We start from the raw sequence: 16,492 nt of genomic DNA, 5'->3' as shown, positions 1-16,492 counted from the left end.
ACACCCACAGAACAGGCAGTAAAAAATGTTGAAACCCACCACTGGATGGATGGATGGATGGATGGGATGGGATGGAGGGAGGGAGGGAGATGGGGGTTATTTATATTCTTCTAATGAATCCAAACTCTCCATTGAACCTCGCTTTCTCTGGGCTTCTTTATACCTCACTGAGCCTATGCAAATATCATCACAAAATGTTCCTATTGAAAATCAAGGTCCTCATTTTGGAATTTTGCATTTCGTACAAATTGTATCTTTCTAAATTCATTTTTAAAAAGTTACTATGAAATTCTTGCTGTTTTTCTTTTCTCTGATAGCCATACCAAAATGTGAGGACATAATTTTAGAGGAAGAGCCAATATGATTTTTTTTTTTTTTTTGGTGATGTATGTGAATTTTAATCTTTATTTCTCTTACTTCTTTAGAGTCTCTTTGAGATGTGCAACTTGTATCATCAGGGTCTGAAACTGTAAGAGCAGGGCAAAAATCTCAATTTGCTCTGTAAAGTTACTGGTGTCAGGTGGTTTATAAAGAGAAAGTATAAATATTGTGAAAGTAGCATGTGAAACATTGGATATGCTTTGAGTCAATAACTGAAAAGTCCTAACAGTGCATGGGAAATCAATTTTCTCAAAGTCTCTTGAAGTAGAGTATTGAAAGGGAGAAAGCATTACATTCAACAATTTTGGGAAATGGTTGAAAATGCAGCACCACAAGCATTTCTTTTGGAACAGGCAACTATAAGAATAATCCTCCACAAATCCTCTTTTGACACAAATAAATTTTGAGGGTTGAGGTTCATTCTCTGAGCTTGCTGGTTTGTTTCTGAATGTTTTGTTATCAGGCTAGGTAACATCTTCAGTGGAATTTAGTGGACTGTCAGTGTTCTTCTGCTTAAAAGAGCTTTGTGTGGTCAGTCTTGTGATGGGAAGGTCACATCAAGTAAGGGACATGTCAGATGAGGCTCTTGTGACAGGTCAGGTGTAGGTCACATCAGACTAGTTTTTACTGCTAGTTATAATTAGAATAACAGAGTTGGAAGGGACCTTGGAGGTCTTGTAGTCCAACCCCTTTCTCAGGCAGGAAACCCTATACCACTTCAGACAAATCTCTTTTTTAAATCATCCAGTGTTGGAGCATTCACAACTGTGTCAAGGACCTTGGAGTACTCATTTCTAAAGATCTAAGTGCCAGAGCCCACTGTAACATGTCCGTAATTAGTTTTTACCCATTGGTTCTTGTCCTACCCTAAGTGCTTTGGAAAATAGCTTGACTCCCTCTTCTTTGTGGCAGCCCCTGAGAAAGTGAAACACTGCTGTCATGTCATCCCTACACCTTCTTTTCATCAGACTAGACATACCCAGTTCCTGCAACCGTTCTTTATATGTTTCAGCCTCCAGTCCCCTAATCATCTTTTTTGCTCTTCTCTGCACCCAGGTTGGGGGGGGGGGTTGTATGGGTTGTTTGAGGGGCATTGCCATTGCTGTTTTTTTTTTTAATTTGATTTATATGCCACCCTTCTCCAGAGACTCAGGGTGGCTTACAATGCGTTAAGCTATAGCCTTCATACTTTTATATATTTAAAATATATAAATGGATGGAAGGCTGAGTCAACCTTGAGCCTGGCGAGATTCGATCTTACAGTAATTGCACACAGCTGGTGTTAATCACAATGCTTTTAGTCTGCTGAGCCACCAGGCCCCATCCCCTGTGCGGTAGATTTGAATTCTCTGGGGTTCATAGACTGGTTGTAGGACAATGTGTTGGTTGATGGAATTGCTTGTGTAATTCCAGGCTTCGATAAACTCGCAATTTATTTTATTTTATTTTATTTTATTTTATTTTATTTTATTTTATTTTATTTTATTTTATTTTATTTTATTTTATTTTATTTTATTTTATTTTATTTTATTTTATTATTTTATTTTATTTTATTTTATTTTATTTTATTTATTGAATTTATATTGCTGCCTATTCGCACATAGCGACTCAAGGTGCTTACAAAATATAAAAACCTCATTTAAAACAATAAAACGAATTTAAAAAATCAAATAAATTAATATAACATAATAAAATCACCCCCCCACCCTTTCACCCCGTGACAGCACATCACACAAGCTATTTAATGGGTTCCATCCAGGGGTGAAATGCTCCCAGTTCGGACCGGATTGCTCAATCTGGTAGCGATGGAGGCGGGTGGTTCGGAGAACGGGTTGCAAAATTCCCTGCGCCCCCCCCCATGCCCAGCTGAGCCGCGCGATCATCAGAGGCTGGTTTTTTTATTATTATTTTAAAAGCATTTCATTTCCTCTTTGGCGAAAAAAATGCTTTTAAAAGTTTTTTTAAAAAGCCTCTGATGATCGCGCGGCTCAGCTGAGAATGTCAGAGGCTTTTCAAAGCATTTTTTTCTGCAACCTCTTCAGCCAAAGAGGCTGTAGGGAAAAAAAAATGCCTATAAAAGCCTCTGGTGATTCCAGTTGACTTGCTGATCATCAGAAGCTTCTAAAAGCAATTTTTTCTGCAACCTCTTCAGCCGAAGAGGTTGTAGGAAAAAAAATGCCTTTAAAAGCTTCTGGCGATCCCAGCTGACTTGCCTGATTGTCATAGGCTTCTAAAAGCATTTTTTTTCCTGCAACCACTTAGGTTTGTAGAAAAAATACTTTTAAAAGTAAAAAAAAAAAAAAGTTGGTCACACCCACCCAGTCACATTAACCCCCCCGCCCCCCACCAAGCCATGCCCACAGAACCAATAATAACAAATTTTAGATTTTACCCCTTGTTCCATCCCACTCTGGGTTCCCCAGGCCCGCTAGCAGAACCAGGTCTTCAGCGCCTTCTGGAAGAGTGTTAGAGTGGGGCAATGATGTTCCAGAGAGAGGGAGCCACCACAGAGGCGGCCATTCTTCTGTGTCCCACCAGGTGTATCTTCACAAGGGATGGGACCCACAACATTCCCTGCCTCCCTGTCTGATGGGTTGGGTAGATGTCCCTCAGATAACCTGGTCCCAAGCCTTGAAGGGCTTTAAAGGTGACAACCAGCACCCTGAATTGCACCCAGAACAAATCGGCAACCAATGCAGCTCCTGCAGGAGAGGTGATACATGTGCACACTGGGGTCTGCACAAAACCATGCGGGCCATTGCATTTTGCACCAACTGGAGCTTCCAGATGCTCTTCAAGGGCAGCCCCATGTAGACGGTGTTGCAATAGTCAAGACAGAAAGTGACTAGGGCATGAGTGACAGTGAATCAGTTGATAGATTTGGTGATTCTTGTATTGATCCAATCAAATTGGTGCAGTTTGGTGTCAGTGTGGGTAGAAATGAGGGATTTGGGATTGTGGCAATTGACTGCCAGCTGGTATTCATGGACTCTGATTTTTCCACGATTGGAGAAATGCAACTTATATAAATATATTCCCTATAAACATCAAGCAGTCTTTTTATTCTTTTTTTGTCAGCAACTTCTCCTCCAAAGTAAAATCACATGGGGTACTAATTTCTATTTGTGAGAAAAGAATGGATGAGGGAGAAGGAAGAACGCATTTTATTTCATTTCACTATATTTCTCATATTATGAATATCTGATAACAGCTTGCAATGGAAATAGATTTATGGGCAAAGAGCGAATAGTTATCACCCAGCAAGAAAGCCTTTAAAAAAAAAATACAGTAAAATGTATGGGATTCACAAAATCAATACATTTTACATTTTGAGGAAACCTAAATAATGCAAAATTGATATCCTATTACACGATGTTAAATAAAAGCGTAATCAGCTTTTTTACAGTATTTATCCAACACTTTAGTAATTGATATTATAAAACTTTTGAACATCTGTCTGCAAACAAGAAAGCTACATGACCAAAATCAAGTTCAATTGGTGTGCTGAAAAGAAAGGACTTGATTAAAGAATCTTGGAAAATGAAGATAACACAGCAACATCAACACTTCTTTTGGAATGGGCAATCATAATAAGTCTTAATAATCATAAATATCATACTCAATTCATTCTTTAAAAGACAAATTAAATAAATGAATAAAAACTGTTCCTATAATTTTGTATATTTTTCTTATAGAACACCATTCCTTCTTTTCCTTTTTTTTCAGTAATTTCTCTGAACCAGAAATATCACATGATGTACTAATTTCTCTTTGTGAGTTGCCCCCTGTGGTTGAGGTTAGGCCGGAAAACAATGATGTAGCATTTTGGTAAGAATATGCATCCCAGTAATGCAGCACTGGAAGACAAGATGGAGAAGACCTCCACAGCTACCATGACTTTGCCTTTTGTGCTCAGATAGGCTGGAAAGAAGGAGATCCACACACTGCAAAAGGCCAACATGCTGAAGGTGATGAACTTGGCTTCATTAAAGCTGTCGGGTAATTTACGGGCAAGAAAAGCCACAATAAAGCTGGCGATGGCCAAGATATCCATGTAGCCCAAGACACAGTAGAAGAAGTAAGCTGACCCCTCATTGCACTGTAAAATCATTTCTTGGTGCTCTGAGTGCATGTCCAGTTCAAGGAATGGGGGAGATGTTGACAACCAAAGAATACAAATCCATACTTGGATGATGGAGCATGAAAAGACAATAGAAAAGGCCAATCTTTTCCCCACCCATCTCCTCATCTGAGATCCTGGTTTAGTGGCCATGAAAGCCACAACCACAGTGATAGTTTTGGACAGGACACTAGAAATGGCCACTGAGAAAGTGATGCCAAAAGTTGGTTGTCGGAAAAGGCAGGTCACTTTGCCAGGTTGGCTGAGGAAGAAGAAAGAGGAGAGAAAACAGAGCTGAAGAGAGACAAGCAAGGTATAGGTGAGAGACCGGTTGTTGGCTTTGACAATGGGAGTATCCCTGTGCTTAATAAAAGTTCCAAGTACCCAAGATGTCAAGAAGAAGAAACAAAGAGCTACTGAGGCCAAACTAATTCCTAAAGTTTCTTCAAAGGTTAGAAACATCACCAGTTTCAAGATACATCCATTATTTTCTTCATTTGGATAATGATCTTCTGAACATTCAAAACAGTCATCCATATCTGGAAGAAAAATCAATGAATTTGTCATTGTAGTAATTCTACACCATTGAAACTCACTTAACAATATGCATCCTAAATTGATTTAGTAAATGTTCCTTAAGTTCAAAGACAAATGCCTACCCACCATTTTGGTTTGAAATCTTCCCTTCTGGGCATGGAACACAGTCATAGCAGCAGAATTGATTTCCCTCAATCCCTTTCTTCCAGGATCCACGGAAACAAGGATCATTACATCTGGAAAGTGGAAGAACCTGGTGATAATCATAAAAAGGTTTTGAAAAGGGAGAAATTTAAGACAGTTTGTGATGTTTTCCTTTATGTAGGAAAATTATTTTGATTTCTACAATGAATACTGAATTTATCAACTTCATCAACAACTTAAAAAATTACTAATCAGAATAATGTACAAATGGGCCTATTTGAAGGGCAAAGTGAGTAAATAATAACACATGGTGACAATCTCAGGAAAACATGTCCACTCATATGATTTCAAATAGAAATGGAAACCAAATATGCAAACATGGCTTTTACATTATCATTTTGTCAATTTGAGGAATGATTGATCATCAACAATATTTGAAAGAATATGCCATTGTTTATTTAAAAACACATAAATTAGACTTCTAAAGAGAGCACATTCATTATGGGATCATAATGGATTAAGGAATTGTTGATTAAATAATTCGATACCTGGTTAAAAACTGTATGCCAGACAATCACATCTTCATCAATGAGTAATTCCTTCCCCTTTGGTGCCTTGAGATCCATCTTTCCAACTTTGACTCTCTGAAAGGATCTGTTTGTAAAAGTGATCAAGTTGGTGATGTCGAATCCACCTGTTGCTTCCCCTTTCTCATTCAGGAACACTCTCTCCCCAGCTGAATTGTTGAAAGAAATGCCTTGAAGAAATGAATGGAGCTACTTGAAAGAGAATAGAAGAGATAGACAATTGAAAGTATAGCAGTGTAGAAGAGAACATGATACTCATTTTTTTCATCCTTCTTTCCATTCCTATAACAATAATTACATAAGTACACTTAGAAATTTATAATTGATATTTCATGGAAATATATTTTATTTATTTATTTATTTATTTTAAATTTATATACCGCCCTTCTCCCTGAGGACTCAGGGCGGTGTACAGCCAGAATTAAAAAACATAAAATACAAATATTAAAAAACAATTAAAATATATATAAATTTGGCCCAAAATTAAAAATACAAACCAATTAAAACATTTAAAATTTCTTCTTAAGTCAGCCCGGCTTGCTGGAAAAAGTGGGTTTTAAGGGCACGGCAGAAGGCACTAAGGTCTTGGATTCTCCTTATCTCTGAGGGCAACTGATTCCAGAGGGTAGGTGCCCCCACAGAGAAGGCGCTCCCCCTGGGGGTCACCAGCCTACATTGATTGGCTGATGGCACCCTGAGGAGGCCCTCTCTGTGGGAGCGCACGGGACGATGGGAGGTCGTCGATAGCAGCAGGCGGTGTCGAAGATAGCTAGGCCCGATGCCATGGAGCACTTTAAAGGTGATAACCAGCACCTTGAAGCACACCCGGAAGACCACTGGGAGCCAGTGCAGCTCGCGCAGGAGTGGTGTTACATGGGAGCACCATGCTGCTCCCATTACTACCAGCACTGCTGCATTCTGGACCAGTTGGAGCCTCCGGGTGGTCTTCAAGGGGAGCCCCATGTAGAGAGCATTGCAGTAGTCAAGGCGAGAGGTGAAGAGGGCATGAGTGACTGTGCACAGGGAATCCCGATCAAGAAAGGGCCGCAACTGGCGAATCAGGCGAACCTGACAAAAGGTCCCCCTGGTTACAGCTGTCAGATGTACAGCTGGGTGTCATCAGCGTACTGGTGGTATCTCACCCCGAAGCCACGGATGATCTCGCCCAGCAGTTTTACATAAATGTTGAACAGAAGGGGCGAGAGGACCGATCCCTGCGGCACTCCACAGATGAGAGGCCTCGAGGTCGACCTCTGCCCCCCTGCCAACACAAACTGCGACCGGTCGGAGAGAAAGGAGGAGAACCACCGCAGCACGGTGCCTCCCACCCCCAACTCTTCCAGCCGGTGCAGCATGATACCATGGTCGATGGTATCAAAAGCCGCTGAGAGAACTAACAGGACCAGAACAGAGGAGCAACCCCTGTCCCAAGCCCTCCAGAGATCATTAACCAACGCGACCAATGCCGTTTCCGTGCTGTGCCCAGACCTGAAACCTGACTGGATATTATTATCCCATGATAATAATATAAGTCCACTTTATTATTAATTTGATATTATTTTAAAGAAAGATAAGAATGAATTGAAGGTGAGTGAAAATCGGTTTTTGGAATTATTTAACTTTCTTCAATTATGATTTGTGTTCCCTACTTAAACAATTAATTTGAGATATATCATATCTAATGTGTCCTCATTGGTAAAAAGTTGTTCAATAGTTAATTTCCTTTAGCAATTTTTTTGATTCTGAGATTCTAATATTCTTTGATAGACAGATTAGGGGTGGAGATTATGGCAAACATAAATTTGTTTCATACTATGGACACCACATGTAAAAAGGACCACTTTTATTTTATTCCTCTAAATCTTTGATGAAGACAGAAAGTTTAGTTTGTCAGACAGAAAAATCTTATGAGCCACAGAGAAAGTTCTTAAAGAATTGATTCTTTTTTGGAGAAGAAGATGAAAAATAATCTAGGTTATCAGTTTAACTATCTCTTATTGTGCAAGCTTGGGTGATTTGATAGCAACATAATAGAAAAGAGAACAGCATAATAAAGTTTCATTCAATAATTCTTTATATTCCAATAACTGTTATTGAATATATACATTTAGAAATTTGATGATCAATATTTCATGGAAATGTACATGTCCACTCTATTATTTATTTGATATTATTTTAAGTAAAGATAAGCATGAACTGAAGCAGAATGAAAGTAATCTTTTGGAATTATGTTAACTTTCTTCAATTATGTTTTAGGTCCACTACTTAAACAATTAATTCAAGATAGAGCATATATAATATTTCCTTGTTGGTACAAAGCTATTTGAGAGTCTCAGGTTTGACTAATTTTCTTTCACCAGATTTTAAAACCTGAGACTCAAGCATTCTTTGACACACAGATGAGAGAAAGAGATTATTGCGAACATAGATTTGTTTCATAGTATGGATGCCACATGTAAAAAGGACCACTTTTATTTTATTCCTGTAAAACTCTGATAGAGACAGAAAATTTTGCTTGTCACCCATGAAAATTTCCTGAGCCACAGCGAAAGTTCTTGGAGAATTGATTGTTTTTGGAAGAGACAATGAAAAATAATCTAAATTATCATTTTAACTATGTCTTATTGTGCAAGCTATGGTGATTTACTTAATAATTCCTACTGATACTTAAACCATAATTTATATAGTAGCTTCTGGATGATCAGAATAACAGAATGACAGAGTAATAGCAAAACAGAATAACAAGAGAAATCAGTTTTCTGTATCAGCATGGGTTTGTTGAAAACAGATCATGCCAAACCCCTTTCAATGTAAAGAAAAGTAAAGTCTTACACTGAAGCAAGAAAACCAAAAGTACACATATAGACTGGGGGAAACCAGGCTTAATAGCAGTAGCTGTGGGAGGGTTCTTAATGGATAACCAATTAAATATGAGCCAACAGTGTGTGGCGGCATCCAAAAAAGCCAATGCAATCCTAAATTGCATTAACAGAGGAATACAGTCAAGATCAGGTACTAATACCACTCTATAAAGCCTTAGTAAGACCACACCTAGAGTACTGCATCCAGTTTTGGCCACCACACTATAAAAAAGATGTTGAGACTTTAGAAAGAGTGCAGAGAAGAGCAACCAAGATGATTAGGGAACTGGAGGCTAAAACATACCATGAAAGATTAGAGGAACTGGGCATGGCTAGTCTAGTGAAGAAAAGTACCAGGGGAGACATGATAGCAATGTTCCAATATTTGAGGGGCTGCCACAGAGAAGAGGGGGTCAAACTATTTTCCAAAGCACCCGAAGATCAGAGAAGGAATAATGGGTGGAAACTGAACAAGGAGAGATTTAACCTGGAAATAAGGAGAAATTTTCTGACAATCAGAACAATCAACCAATGGAACAGAAATTGCCTTTGGAAGTTGTGGGAGCTTCATCAATGGAGGCTTCAAGAAGAGACTGGACTGCCATCTGTCAGAAATGGCATAGGGTTTCCTGCTTAGGCAAGGGATTTGACTAGATGACCTACAAGATCCCTTCCAACTCTACTAATCTGTAAGCAATCTGTATCTATTTTATACAGCACAGTATAACAAGGTTGCAAGGAACCTTGGAAGTCTTCTACTTAACACCCTATTAAAGGAGGTGACTGTATACCAGTTCACAGATATGGCTGCCCAATCTTTTCATAAAAATCTGCAGTGATGGAGCAAACACAACATCTAAAGGCAAGCTGTTCCACTAATTCATTGTTCTCATTGTCAGGAAATTCTCTCTTATTTCTTTGTTGTTTCTTATACTTGATTCAATGTGCAGAAAATATTAAGACTTTCCACATTGGGTTCAAAAAATCATTTTATGTCAAGCTGCTCATTGAAATAAAAGAAGTGTCCAATGCAAAGGAAATACCTGCCAAGACTGCAGATTTGGAAGATCAGTATTTTTACGCATCGTAGTTGTCTTCCTATTGAACCCCAACATGTATAGAGCCTGCAAAGCATGAGCCACAGAATAAACAGCATTGTAGATACTGTAGCTTTGGCCAGTCATTTCCATTTCAAAGGCAGGTCCAGGAAGATCCTCTAGCTTCATTTCCCCAGTGCATTTTCTACTCTGCATTTCTTGTAACTCTGGTTTTGGAAATGAACAATCAAATGCTTGCTCCCAAACTTCTTGCAGAAACCCATCTCTATAGTCTGAAAGTGGATTGATGGTCTGAAGAAATTCCTTGAAACCTACAATTTCTGTTGAATGAACAGTGAAGGAAATTGCCCCATGGAACATCTGGAGGTCCCAATTGATTAGAAATCCTGACACTATGAAATCAATCTGTGCAGTCATGATCCACACCTTTCCAAATAATGTAGTTTTATTGCTGTTAGGATCTACTGGAAACATTACAAATCTTAGCCACATAATTGTCAATGCTTCTCCATAGACAAGAACTGCATTGACCTTGCTATTCATCAAATGAATGGAAATAATTGAGATTCTTTGAAAAAATTCTTGGAATTCTTCCATGTGGGCCAGTTGTGAAAGCCTTTCTATAAACGCTGAGCAGATTCCGTTCTCTGAAAGTAAGGGCTGCATTTTCTGTAAGAATTTTTCTCCCTTGTCATTATCAACAGCAAAAATCCCAATCCATGTCCACCTGAAATGGTGAAGCAGTTGGATAATCCCAATGTACTGATGGTCTTCTTTGGGGACCATGAAATAAAGTGAAGAGAGTTTACTGGTCTGAAATTCTTCTTTGGCTAATGAGCCATATGTCAGCTGCAAGAAAGTGGAGTAGTATTCTCTTGAGTAGTTAGATCAGATCTGATTGTCCTGTCTAGTTTCATATAAAATATATCCAATGAAGGAATTATTTCCCTGAAATTCTTCTAAGTATTAATATGGAAAGGAATTTCTTGGAATTATTTCAAACACATATAACTGATCAATTGTTTTCATAGAAGCAAAGAGTTCAAATCTTCCCTCTGGTTTGGAATGTCTGTGGATTCATACTTCCTGTATTTGGCTTATCAGTTTCAAAATTATGCTAACTAATAGACCTTAAGCCAGGAAGAACATCTTAACACGAAAGAGAAAGAGACTAAATTTTAATGCTCCTTACTCCTTAATTACTCAGTAACAATAATGGCACCAGATGATAGAATTCACAACTTACTTGTGGAATCTTGAAGAAACTTGTAATTTCAGCAATATGAGATGATGATACAAAATCCAGTCCCCCAATGATAGCCATGAGATTCTTCTGGCTATCACATTTGTAGTTAGGGACAAATTCCTGGGATTTGAAAAGCAGGTCCAGAGTGGTGCGATAGGTCATTCTCACATTGAGGTAACTGTCATAGATGTGGAACCCAAGAGTGATGTTAGGTAAGATCTGGGAGCCCCCATTGATCTCCTTCACAGCAAAGGCCAAGGCAAGGACGTGTTGATGAAATTTGGTGAATACACTGCAAATAGGTTAAATGCCCCAATTGAAAAATAATAATAATTTGATAATCTTGTACGGTGGCATCATTTCTACATGAATAACAGACTTTTTTTGTCTGACAGTAGTAGGAAGATTATAGCTTTGGTACAATGCTTCATAATACAGTGTTCAAATTTATTTTAAACAGCATTCCCATGACTTCCAACAAATATCTACTGCAACAAATACAAGTAGTGACTTTTTTCAAAGTACTATATTTATTGTCTATAAGATTTTCAGGAAATGTATATGAACAGATTCCACAGGTGTCACTCATTTACTGTATGTATGTTTTGTGGGGAGAGACAGTGCTTTACCTCAGTAAACATTCAAATAGACTTCTTGATCTGAAATTTTGTACATTTCACATGAAAGACTTTAAAAGAATGTAAAGAGGGTTATTTTTTCTATCATAACCAATATACAGTTGAAAGTAAAACAAGGCATAGATTACATTAAAAATACTACATTTATGCACAAACAGCTTTTATTCATATAAAAGATTTCTAAAAGTCTGCATAAGATTAGATAAAGAAAAAAATCTTTACACTGGTATTTCATAGAGTTATAGAAGGATTTTCACTAAATTTAAATTCATAAAAGTGGTAAGTGAAATGTGATGCCATCCTAACAATGATGAAGTCCCCAGGCTGGTACCACTCATGTGGAACAAGTAAAACAGCTTTTACTCATATAAGGGATTTTCGAGATTGGCTAAGATTAGATAGCAAAGAAAAATTCTTACATTGGTACCTCGTAAGGTGTTAAAGAAGGGTTTTCAACAAATTTCATTTCATAAAAGTGATAAACGATGTGAGACGCCATCCCACCAATGGTGAAGTCTCCAGGCTGGTACCACTCATGTGGAACAAGGAAAGCATCACTCGCAGGGCAGCTCAGAGTACCTACTTTATGCACCAAAAACATCAGGAGAAACATCTTGATGATCTTGTTATTAGGAAAATGTTTTGCCTTCCATCCTACCCATAGGAGAGCATATATAATCCAATACTTCATCTAAAGATAGAGCTAAGGATTATGTTTGAGAATACATCTAATGAGAAAATCTATCATTTTCTGTTTGAAGATCCCAGTGAGTACAAATTTTTATCTTGAATATCACATGGATTTGAACAAATACTCTGGCAGAAGAGAATAGAAGGTGGATACTTGAAGCAATGAATCTGACAGAGAAATTACTACCCCTTGTACCAAACTCTCTGTGCTTCAAGACTTATTTCATAGCCAACAGAAACCTTCATTGTTGTATTTCAATAGCCTTCTGGGAAGCCTCTGATGTTTTGGCCTATAGTAATTTCTCTAGGATATAGTTATTTTATTTTGATGAGATAATAAGTAGTTGTTTTTTTTAATGAGCAATTGCCAATAAAAGTAATATAAGGGACATTTGCAATAGAATATATATTTAATTGTTGCAGGAAAAAAGGAATAGGGGCGGATTCGGACTCCCAGTTTGGGAACTATACCACAAAGCGGCCAATTTAGTATGGCTACGAGAGTGGGCCTTATTAAGAGACAAGAGAATTTTATAACTGGAAGGGCACGACCTATTGAGAGGTTGGCATGCCTATCTCTGGGATAAAGGAAAAGGGACAGGGATATGTTTCCACCAACATAAAATTAGAGATACATTAATGAAGACATGGAAAGAAATCAGGCATAAACATTACATAAAATACCCAAAATGGATATCTACAATGGAGGCACTGATCCATCCAAATACAATAAGTAGGGAGAAAATGGTCACCTATCAAGATATCTTAGATAACAGTGGTAACCTTATATCCAATGAGATATTAAAAGAGCAAGGGATCCATATAGATTGGTGGCCTTATTTACAAATTAAATCCCGATATAGTAAAGATAAACAAGAAAAGGGAATAGAGAAGGGAACAAATAGTTTGGATAAGGTATGGCTAGGTAGTGAGAACAAACTATTAGCCAAATTATATTCCTACCTGCTCGAATACGACAGAGAAGGAGAAATATTAAAAGACCAAATGATCGCTTGGGGGAAAAACATCGAATCAAAAATAAATCTAGAGGATTGGGAAGAAATATGGAACAGCAATCTTAAACTGACGAGAGCAACAAGCTATAAGGAGAATCAGTATAAGATGCTATATAGATGGTACTTAGCACCATCTAGAATTGCTAAGATCTATCCAAATGCAAGCCCCAAGTGTTGGAAATGTGGCCACCACCAACGTACCTTCTATCATATGTGGTGGACGTGTCCGGAAGCGAGGAAGTTTTGGAAAAAAATACAAAAATGGATCCAAGAAATATTAAAGGAGGATATCAATTTCTTGCCGGAAATCTATCTCCTGGGAGTGCTAAAACGAACATTTGATAAGGATAAGAAATATTTGATTATTCATATTGTCACAGCTGCTAGACTCTCCTATGCCAGATATTGGAAAAAGAAAAGAGGTCCAACCGAGGAACAGATAGTCAATAAGATACTTGACTGCACAGAAATGTGCAGATTAACGTATGTGTTAAACGGAAAGGAGGATTCAGAATTTTATACGATCTGGGATCTGTGGTATAGGTGGTTGGAAATTAAATGCAAAAGTTAATACTCATGAGGAATAATGCACTACTATTAGTTAATTCTATATATTATTGTACTGTAACTAAACAGTAATCAATTTTATATATAAGAATTTTTGTACAAACTGTATAATTAATTAGATAATTGATTAGATACCGCACTTGTAAATATACAATATGACTACACGTTGCCAAACCGTATAGTTTGAATTGTAATATATTTTTAATTCAATAAAATTTCATTAAAAAAAAAGAATATATATTTAATTGTTATAACTGTAGAAATAAATACAAAGCTTTTTTTCAAGATGACACATTTATTTTCTACCCATTTTTTGTAAAATAAAATATGAACAAATCCAGCAGGTATCAGTCATTTATTGTAGGTATGTTTTCTGAGGAGGAACTATGCACTTTTTTAAAAAGTGACCCTAAGCTTTCTAAAACGCTTCAAAAAAATTCTTGCACCAAAGTTTCATACATTCTCTGACCAACACTTTAACACAGGGGTGTCAAACACAAGGCCTGTGGGCTGTATAAGGCCTGCAATCTGGTCGGATCTGGCCCTTGGGGCTATCCTGGAAAATATAAGGCCTCTTGGCTTTGGCCTGGTCTACTCAATGCAAAGAGGAAACATGCCAGAAGTTTGGGGAGTGGCATCAAGCTGGCCATGCCTACCCAGTTGGCCACACCCACCCAGTTGGCCACACCCACTCAGTTGGCCATGCCCAACCAGCCCTCTGAGGTCATTCAAAGCCCTGATGTGGCCCTCATATCAGCCCCGGCGTGCCAGCCAGCCTGGGACTGCCATTTGGAGGGGAGGCGACCACCCAGCTGCTGAAGTCCTGGGAGGGCTGAATATTTCTGTGTAGCATGACCGACTGCCTGGGGAAGCTACGGAATCACCCGGACCCATCCTTCCACTCCATGGGTCTGTAGCATGGCTGCTGCACAGCTGAGAGGTGGCCTTGCACCAATGATGTCATCAGGCAGATCGGCATGATCGGGAAAAGCTGCTGTCACCCTCTCTGCCTTCAGACTGGACTTTCCTGCCTGCTCTCCTCCCAGGACTGACAAGCAGTGCAGTGGGTGGCTCTCCTGCGAATGGCATGTGACGGGACATAGATAGGGGCATTGCAAAGGGCAGATCCGGAAGAGCAGTACTTCTGGGTCATAGGGGGAGGAAACAACAAGCGTGATTGGGTGGCAGTTAAAAGGGGATTAACATATAAAAGGTCAGGTTCCAGGCTAACAGCCCATGCTTCCCACCATAGAAGACAGAAAGATACTGATGAGTCACAGGATTTTGAGACACCTCCCTTCCCTTTCAGTCAGCCATGATTGATTCCCATGGAACCAAACAACAGTGACGAGGGCCTCCCGAATGGCTTGTGGTATGTCTTCATTTAGATGGTCCGCCTTTGTGGATAATATGGGTCGGACCGCCCATACTGGGATCAAAGCCTAAATTACTTCCTTTTTGCCACCGCAATATTGCAGTTTCCTGGACAAAGCATCTGCCAGGAAATTCCGTCCCCCTGGAATGTATTTTAACCAAAAATTGAATCTCCTAAAGTAGAGGGCCCAACGAACCTGTTTTGGTGACAATTTGTGTGGGGATTGTAAAGCCTCCAAGTTCTTATGATCTGTCCAGACCTCAAAGGGGACACTTCCCACTTCCAACAGGTGCCTCCATGTCAACAAAGCCCAATGCATGGCAAATGCCTCCTTCTCTCAAATGGGCCAATGACACTCTGTGTCATTCAACTTTTTTGAGGTGTACACACAAGGTTGGAGGGCCCCCTCTTCATTGGCCTGGAGGATCATAGCACCCACAGCCATTGCACTGGCATCCACCTGCACCACAAAAGGGCGTGAGGGGTCCGGATGTTTTAAGACAGGCTCTCTTGCGAATAGAGATTTAATCACTCAAAAGCATGTTGACAAGCAGGGTCCCACTGAAGTGGACACCCTGGCTGAGGTTTTTTGTTTAAGTGTTTTGTTCATAATAAATTGGTCAGCAGGAGCATATCCTTGCAAAGGAGGGGATGAAGGGGCGATAAAAATTAGCAAACCCCAAAAAACTCTGTAGTTGTTTTCGGATTTTGGGGGTTTGCCAATCCAAAACCACCTTTCAAAAACCTCCTTAACTTTATTGGGGTCCATTTCCACCCCTTTTGGAGATATTCTAAAGCCAAGATAGTCCAATGAGTTCTTATGGAACTCACACTTGGAGAGCTTTACATACAAGTGTGCGTCCAGTAATTTACGGAGTACCTTTCTCACCAGCTGGACGTGTTCTTCCAAGGAGTGGGTGTAAATAAGGATATTGTCAAGGTAAATGAGAATCCCCTTATATAAGTATTCATGCAGCACCTCGTTTATTAACTGCACGAACACTGCCGGGGCCCCCTGAATCCCGAACGGCATTACTCAAAATTGGTAGCTGCCTAGGAGACAAATGAAAGCTGTTTTCCATTTGTCCCCAGCCTTAATTTGTATTCTACAATACGCTTTACGGAAGTCTAGTTTTGTGAAGTAATGGCCTTCTGACAGCCTCGCCATCATGTCTTTTAACAGCAGCAGCGGGTACAAATGTTCAATGCATACCACATTGATGTCCCTGAAATCAACATATAGACGTAAACCCTCGTCTTTCTTCTCTCAGA

General features: G+C 39.0%; 1 protein-coding gene across 1 annotated transcript; it reads right to left on the bottom strand.

Moving 5' to 3' along the window:
- Positions 1 to 4,141: 4,141 nt before the first annotated feature.
- LOC139324310 (vomeronasal type-2 receptor 26-like) lies at positions 4,142 to 16,253 on the bottom strand. Its single transcript, XM_070954032.1, has 5 exons — positions 16,110 to 16,253; positions 11,992 to 12,104; positions 10,935 to 11,226; positions 5,165 to 5,291; positions 4,142 to 5,040 (listed from the first exon to the last, which is right to left on the bottom strand). Exons 1-5 carry the CDS (start codon positions 16,251 to 16,253, stop codon positions 4,142 to 4,144), a joined length of 1,575 nt encoding a protein of 524 aa, XP_070810133.1.
- Positions 16,254 to 16,492: the final 239 nt, after the last annotated feature.

The sequence above is a fragment of the Pituophis catenifer genome, unplaced genomic scaffold, assembly GCF_029215685.1.
Source record: "Pituophis catenifer annectens isolate HBS135680 unplaced genomic scaffold, rPitCat1.0.hap2 SCAF_15, whole genome shotgun sequence".
Classification (NCBI taxonomy): domain Eukaryota; kingdom Metazoa; phylum Chordata; class Lepidosauria; order Squamata; family Colubridae; genus Pituophis; species Pituophis catenifer.
The sequence above is the reverse complement of the archived record's forward strand: the minus strand, read 5'-3'. Positions and strand labels throughout refer to the sequence as shown.